General features: G+C 36.0%; 2 protein-coding genes and 1 pseudogene across 2 annotated transcripts; all 3 read left to right on the top strand.

Annotated features, from left to right (window-relative positions):
- The first annotated feature begins 502 nt into the window (after positions 1–502).
- On the top strand, positions 503–919 carry LOC122064703 (annotated as a pseudogene).
- Positions 920–5,305: 4,386 nt separating this feature from the next.
- Positions 5,306–6,315, top strand: LOC122064702 (putative cysteine-rich receptor-like protein kinase 12). Its single transcript, XM_042628465.1, has 2 exons — positions 5,306–5,898; positions 6,010–6,315. The coding sequence occupies exons 1-2, from the start codon at positions 5,746–5,748 to the stop codon at positions 6,283–6,285; spliced, it is 429 nt and encodes a 142-aa protein (XP_042484399.1). The 5' UTR covers positions 5,306–5,745; the 3' UTR covers positions 6,286–6,315.
- A 473-nt stretch (positions 6,316–6,788) lies between these two features.
- LOC122064698 (putative receptor-like protein kinase At4g00960) lies at positions 6,789–7,306 on the top strand. The gene is made up of 2 exons (XM_042628461.1): positions 6,789–6,869; positions 7,013–7,306. Exons 1-2 carry the CDS (start codon positions 6,789–6,791, stop codon positions 7,304–7,306), a joined length of 375 nt encoding a protein of 124 aa, XP_042484395.1.

Here is a 7,306-nt window from a genome sequence, read left to right as displayed (position 1 = left end):
GAATTGGGGCAGGCTTGCAAGGAGGAGAAGTTGGTTTCACCTATAATAGATTCCAAAGTTCAGACTTGCAGCTGGACGGCATAGCCAACATCAATTCCAATGGCCTCTTCGTGCTGACCAATGCCACCAATCGACAGAAGGGGCATGTCTTCTATCGTACCCCGATCCACTTCCTCGAACCATTTTCATCATCTTCATCAGGTGGCGCTGCTGCTCTCTCCTTCTCTACAACTTTTGTCTTTGCCATCATCTCCCAGTACCCCGATTGTTCCGGTCATGGGATCGCATTTGTCATCACACCCATGGTTGGCCTCCCTGGTGTTTTTCCAGGCCCATATCTTGGCATGTTCAACCCCTACAACGTTGGCAATTCAGGGAATCATATATTCGCGGTCGAGCTCGACACCGCAAAGAACACTAATTTCATTGATATCCTGTTCATCTTGTTCATCTTATTTTTGATATTTAATCCTAAAAATGGTTAGTTTTGGATCTTATTACTAACAAACAGACGGTGGAGATAAAGATAAAGATGGACTGTGAAGGATGTGAGAGGAAAGTGGAGAAGGCAGTGAGAGGGATGAGTGGAGTGACACAGGTGGATATAGATCCGAAGCACCACAAGCTGACGATGGTTGGGTACGTGAATCCAAAGAAGGTTTTGAGACATGTACAACACAGGACTGGGAAGAAGGCCGAGTTTACATCCCTTATGAAGAAGTGGCTCACCCTTACGCTCCAGGTACTTATGATAAAAGGGCACCAACTGGGTATGTGAGGAACACCATGGACGACCCCAGGAGCTCCAAGCTAGCTCAGGCTAGTACCATGGAGGAGAAGTACTCCAACACCTTCAGCGATGAGAACCCTAACGCCTGTTCCGTCATGTAATGGTAGGGAGAGATCTGTTCAGTTCTGTTCTGTTTTGTTTCAGCAAGTCTGACTTGCTGCCGCTGCGCTTGTTTTATATGAAGTTGTAGCTGCTCTTCCTTCCTTTTTTTTTTCTTTTTTTGTAGATAGATCGATCCAAGGAAAATGGGGGAAATGAGTTTTGTTGTAAAATCATTTTCAGAAGTAAGATTATGCAAACCATTATTGGATTATTTGCTGGTTCTGGTTCTAGTTCTGGTTCTAGTTCTGGTTCCTCTGTTACAGCCTCTACTGTAATGGATTCTTAGCCAATGTTTCTCTAGCCATGGTAAAGAGGTTCGGATGCCGGAGGGGGGAGAATCGCACGCCGGAGGGACGAGAATATGATGCCGGAGGGAAGAGAATCGAGTTGCAGGGGGTGGCGTACTGTCGTCGTCTTCTTCTTCTTGTCCGGCCAAGTGAGTGAGAGGAGTGAGATGAGAGATGGGAGATGGGTTTAGAATATGGAAATAAAAGAGAGGGCAATATTGTCCTCTCACAATAGGTGGGGGTATTTTGGGTATATTATAAAAAAATTAACCGGTTTTCATTCATTTATCACGATCGGCTAATGGCAGGGACCGATTTGAAATTTTTTGAATTTTTAGGGGATGGCTTTGACGTTTCGAAAAATCCAGGGGGTGGCATTGAATAAGGACCGAAGTTCAGGGGGTGGCAATGCAATTTTCTCATATTTTAATGTTCTTCACCTGCATGAGTAGTTGCATACAAGATATAAAATGACAATTTTAATTTGAAATTCTCAATTTTTGTTATCACTTTGTTATTATAATGTCACTATTATGGGTTGATATGTTTTGGAAATGTGAAGTTACTATGTATTAAGAGCTTACATGTTGAATATGCTCTTGTTTTACGTTTTGCTCGTTTTTAAGGACATTTAAGTATTCTTTTTGTGTTGGAATTATTTAAGTAAAAAGAAAATGATCTTTTAGCATTACTCAAAAAATTTGACAGAACAGCTATGGTAAAAGCTTAAAAAGTTGAGTTGGGTCATCTCTATGACATCACAAGCATGGGCTTTATGGATTGTCAATTATTTTTCATTGTAGTACTTTGAGGCAAGGTACTCTTAATATAGGAATATACTATGTTTTAGATGATGATCACATGTAGCAATTTTTTTTTTAACTTGGCAGAAAAAAGGAAAATTTGTACTCTATATTTAAGAGTAGTCAATTATAATTGAAGCTCAAATGAACTTAATATCCATTGGAACCATGTGACGTAATTACTTGAGTCTATTCAAGTGAACTAATTGTTAGACCACATGGTCTTGGTATGCCAATGATAACAAATTGATGCAATCGTTTTATTAAATGAAATTTATTTTGCATCATTTTCATTGATAATATCTTCATTGAATTTTTTTTTTGGATCATATTGATATATTTTGTTGGTAATCTCATATGATCAGTCCAAGTATATTTTCTCCATTTTAAACAGGACAAACCTAGTAGTCTAATATATTGAATATATATTAGATTTTCATTACAAGTGGTATTAGAAGTATCAAAGTTATTGATGGGTCATGTTAAGTATCATTTTTGGTAAATGATCATCATTGGCTATGTTATTGGATTTAGCATTGAATTTTTGTATATGAATTGACGAGCTTTGTTCAGTTGAACCCAATTTTTGTTCACTTAGTGAATCAATGGAAGATTTGACATGAAATATGTCTTGATGCAAATGATTTTAGTGTTAAATTATAAATTGATCATATTCGTTGATAAAACATCTAATTGACTTGGTGGAATTTAGTGGACTTACAATCTTAGTAAAGTTTTTTATCGATGTCGAAAATGAGTTAATCAACATGTTGACAAAATGACTTTGCATGTCAAGCAAAGTATGTTAAAAGTCAATGCAATTTCAGACTTGGAATATATTTTTTTTTTCAATGGGCTTAGTTATTATGGCTATACAAGCCAAATGACATCACAAGTACTATATGTGCCTGATGATCCGATGTTAGTACTGCTTTTGTGAATTTTTATAATATGTTTAAGATTTATTTTCGTGCATTTGCATGGAATCATTTATAATATGAGATCTGAAATTAATAATATGCAATCGAAGGAGCTTGGGATTTTGAATTACTAATATATGCTTTATGCATTATGCGATTATGTTGTTGATATAGAACTGTGATTCCGGAAAAGCCCAACATTATGGAGTATGTTTCCATGGATTTATGTTGTTGCATAATAAAATAATACCTTATGAACTAGGGGTAGGTAAGAAACCAAAACTTAGAAAATCTAAGGAAGTGGGGATTAGTAGCCCATGAACTAATACCTATGCAATATAAGAATAAGTTGGATTTAGAACAATCAAATGCAAGTTCGTTGGATATCTGAAGGATCAAAAGGATTAGGTTCTATCACCTTGGAAAAGAGGTAATTGAGAATTGTAATGCGAAATTTCTAGAAATTAGAAGAAGAATTGTATTAGGAGGTTAAAGCACCATTACACGTCATTGATGATGACCATAAATGTTGATTATCTATAGGAACCATGCACTTTTGATCAAGGAACTCAAGCCCTTGAAGATCAAGTTGATCTTTAAAGATAAGACCCGGAACCTAGGGTAAGTGGGAGTAAAGAACAAGAGTAACCCAACTTATTAAGATGACTACTACCCTTATCTATGTGAATTATCTTGTCATACAATTGACATAAATGTGAAAGAAGTAATCAATCCTATAACCTATAGTAGAGCGATGAAATCGAGAGAATCAGGTGAATGATAGAATGCCATGTGGGAGAAAATTGATTCTCTCACAAAGAATCAAGTATGAGAACTTAGTGACCTACCAAAAGGTAAAAATGTTATAGGTTGCAAATGTGTACTTAAGGAAAAGTATAAAGTAGATGAGTCAGTTAATAAATTCAAGGCTTGGTTAGTTACAAAAGGATATACACAAAAGACAAGAAAAGACTACCAGGATACTTATTTGTCGGTAGCGAAATTTGCTTCTACTAAATTGATATTGACACTTGTTGAACATCTGGACTTAGAGTTGTTCTAGACGGATGTCAAAACTATTTTTCTCAACAATAAGTTGAAAGAAATTATATACATATGTGAAAACTTGAAGGGTTTCAGATAATGGGAAGGAAAATAATGTATGTAGGACTAAATTTTTTTTGTACAGATTATAATTGTCCTCATGTCCGGGGTATTTAAATGATCCTTTAATTAGGATTCATAGTTGATGAATTAGACAAATCTGTAAATTTTTGAAAAGTGTGAGTAGTTTTACTATTCACTTATTATATATTGGTGGCATACCACTGGATGGAAATGACTTGGATATGCTGAAGAAAACCAAATACGAACACATTAACCGATTTGAAATGAAGAATATGGAGGAAGCATCCCAGATCCTAGGAATTCAAACCTTTAGAGATATAATACAGTGTAGGCTATGAGTCAAAGAAAATACTTAAACTCAGTGTTGAAAAGATTTGGAATGCAGAATAACAATCCCTCATCAACTCCAATAGTATTGGGAAAAACTTTATCAAAAAGTCAATGTCCTTAAGAATGATAGAAAAAAGTTAAATGTACGTTATGCCTATGCAGTAGATGGCTTGATGTACACAATGTTGTGTACATGATTGAATTTGGCCTATCCCATCGGTTTGGTAATTAAATGCCAAAGTAATCCTGATTTTGCCCATTAAGAAGCAGTTAAAGGATTATGAGGTACATCAAATGAACTAAACATTTAAAATTGTAAGTCCACCTTTGGTTATATATTTATATATGGAGGTACAGTAGTTTCTTGGGGTAGCAAGAAACAAGGATGTAGTGCTAGGCACACATAGGAAGCTAAATACGTCACTTGTAGTATGCATGACAAATACTCATGCAGTCTGCATAAGATGGTTTTTTAAATGAATTTGGACTAAATCTGGTAAACGGACTAGTGGAAATATTCTATGATAATCAAGCAGCAATAAGCTTGATACACAGTGATATAAATAACTCAAAGGGAAAGCTTATAAAAATACAATACCACTATATTCGAGATATAGTAGAAAAATGTGAAATTAAAGTAACCTATCTACCTATGAGCGATACTGTAGCCGATCCCCTCACAAAGGGAGTTCATGCGGAAGCTTACATTAAGCATGTAAATTTAATGAGACCTAAAAAATTATGAATCTGAAATTTGAACTATACGTTCGGAATATATATATATATATATATATTGGACTTACATACAATAGTCTAAGTCTGGAATAGGAGCTAAATGTTCCTCATCATGACAATGTTTTTATTGTTCCTGGAAATGGGAACGAAAAATGGATATATCATGATGGATGTTCCTGAAAATGGGAACGAAAATGGATATGTCATGATGGATGTTCCTGGAAATGGAAACGAAAATGGAAATGTCATAGTGAGTGTTCTTGGAAATGGGGATGGAAATAGAGTGATAAATGTTGTTCCTGGAATTGATAACCTAATTCCTGAAAATATGAAGACAATTCTTGAAAGTGGGAACGGAAAGTGTGAATTGGCCAACATGGCCAAGTGGGAGATGTTAATGATGTGGCCATGTTGGCCAAATCCTTATCCCCAAATAATAGGTCAAAGAGACCATAACTGAATAGAGAGAAAGGTGGGGCGATTTCGTGTTTGTGAAAGAGTCGTTGTTCTCTCCAACAACGTCTCAATAGACTCCTATAAGGCAAGGGAAATCTGGAGTTGGCATTTTAATGGCAAAGTGCACAAACGCATGAGGAGCCCCAACTAGTTCACAACAGCTCAAAGTCGCTACAAACCCATTATCAATTAACATGAAAGAGATGACTAGCAAACAAGTCTGTGATCAGAATATGTCACAACGATCAGAATTGCCCTTGATTGATTTTGATACAATAAAAATTGCCACAGACAATTTCTCAGATACCAACAAGATTGGACGTGGTGGGTTTGGAACTGTTTACAAGGTGAAGAAAACTGAAAACATACTCCATTTGAATATAGGATTGATTTCTTGTGGCTTTCCTTAGGCCTTTAATATTTATGCTAACAAGCTAGTGGTTTAAGTAAATTCACAGGGGACATTAGCTGATGGAAAGGAAATAGCCGTGAAAAGGCTTTCAAGGAGGTCATGGCAAGGTTTAGAGGAGTTCAAGAATGAAGTTATACTAATTGCAAAGCTTCAACATCGGAACCTCATGAGGCACCTAGGTTGTGCTGTAGAAGAGGAAAAGCTGCTCATCTATGAGCTCATGCCTAATATCAGCCTTGATGTTTTTATCTTTGGTATGTTCTTCCTTTCCCTTTCATATTTTTTTTATTTCAAGATTTATATTGGCATTTTCCCATACTAATTGTTTTTTATACGATGTTTGCTTAAGCTCTCTCTCTCTCTCTCTACCAAACACCCCCCCCAAAAAAAAAAAAAAAAAAAAAAAAAAAAAGAAAACCCAATATCTGAATATGACCTGCTGCATGGTACTTCCATTGATCTATGATTTAGATCCCATCAAGCGCTTGCAACTCGATTGCAGAGCACGACTAAACATCATTGATGGAATTACCCATGGGCTTCTTTATCTCCACGAGGAATCACGACTCAAGATCATTCACAGAGATCTCAAACCTAGTAATGTTTTGTTGGATGAAGAGATGATTGCAAAGATTTCAGACTTTGGCATGGCAAAGATATTTATTGAAGATCAGAACACTGCTAATACTAAACGAGTTGTGGGGACATATTAAGTCCTTATCCTTTTTATTCTTAAACTTTCACTTACAAATTTGTAGTTGAATTCAAAACAGGAAAATGGGAGAAAATCATATCCTCACTTCAATAAATTTTATCTCAGTGGAAATGTCTCCAAAATATGCAATGGATGGGATATTTTCGGTGAAGTCTGATGTTTTCAGCTTTGGTGTTATCTTGCTTGAGATAGTAAGTGGGAAGAGAAACAACAACTACCTTCAAGGAGAATGGTCAAACCCTCTTGGCATATGTAAGACATTTAGTTAATTACATTTTATTTGAACTACAGAATTGGAAGCGAAAATTCGTAAGCTTTTAGATGTCAATTATAGGTATGGAGACTATCGGATAAAGGCAAAGCATTGGATTTTGTAGACCCGTCGTTTATCAGCTCATGCTCAAGAATAGAGGAAGTATTAAGATGCATCCATATTGGGATTTTGTGTGTTCAAAGAGAAGCAGTTGATAGACCCACCATGTTAGATGTTATTGTTATGCTAGAAAGTGATCCTAGAGATCTTCCCCAGCCTACAGAACCTGCATTTGCTTTGGGAAGAGTTGTGGTCCAAACTAATCAATCTTCCATTGTCATTTGTTCTGTAAATACTAATGTCATACCTCAGTGA

This window comes from Macadamia integrifolia, unplaced genomic scaffold (genome assembly GCF_013358625.1).
Source record: "Macadamia integrifolia cultivar HAES 741 unplaced genomic scaffold, SCU_Mint_v3 scaffold1718, whole genome shotgun sequence".
NCBI lineage: Eukaryota > Viridiplantae > Streptophyta > Magnoliopsida > Proteales > Proteaceae > Macadamia > Macadamia integrifolia.
Note: the sequence above shows the minus strand (reverse complement) of the source record. Positions and strands in the feature narration are given on the sequence as shown.

What these genes read in the sequence shown, in the direction of transcription:
- LOC122064702 (XM_042628465.1), top strand. Translation starts at nt 5,746, where the DNA reads ATGAAAGAGATGACTAGCAAACAAGTCTGTGATCAGAATATGTCACAA. An exon ending in GGTTTGGAACTGTTTACAAG is followed by an intron (nt 5,899 to 6,009) that starts GTGAAGAAAACT and finishes GTAAATTCACAG; the next exon opens with GGGACATTAGCTGATGGAAA.
- LOC122064698 (XM_042628461.1), top strand. Translation starts at nt 6,789, where the DNA reads ATGTCTCCAAAATATGCAATGGATGGGATATTTTCGGTGAAGTCTGAT. An exon ending in GTGTTATCTTGCTTGAGATA is followed by an intron (nt 6,870 to 7,012) that starts GTAAGTGGGAAG and finishes TGTCAATTATAG; the next exon opens with GTATGGAGACTATCGGATAA.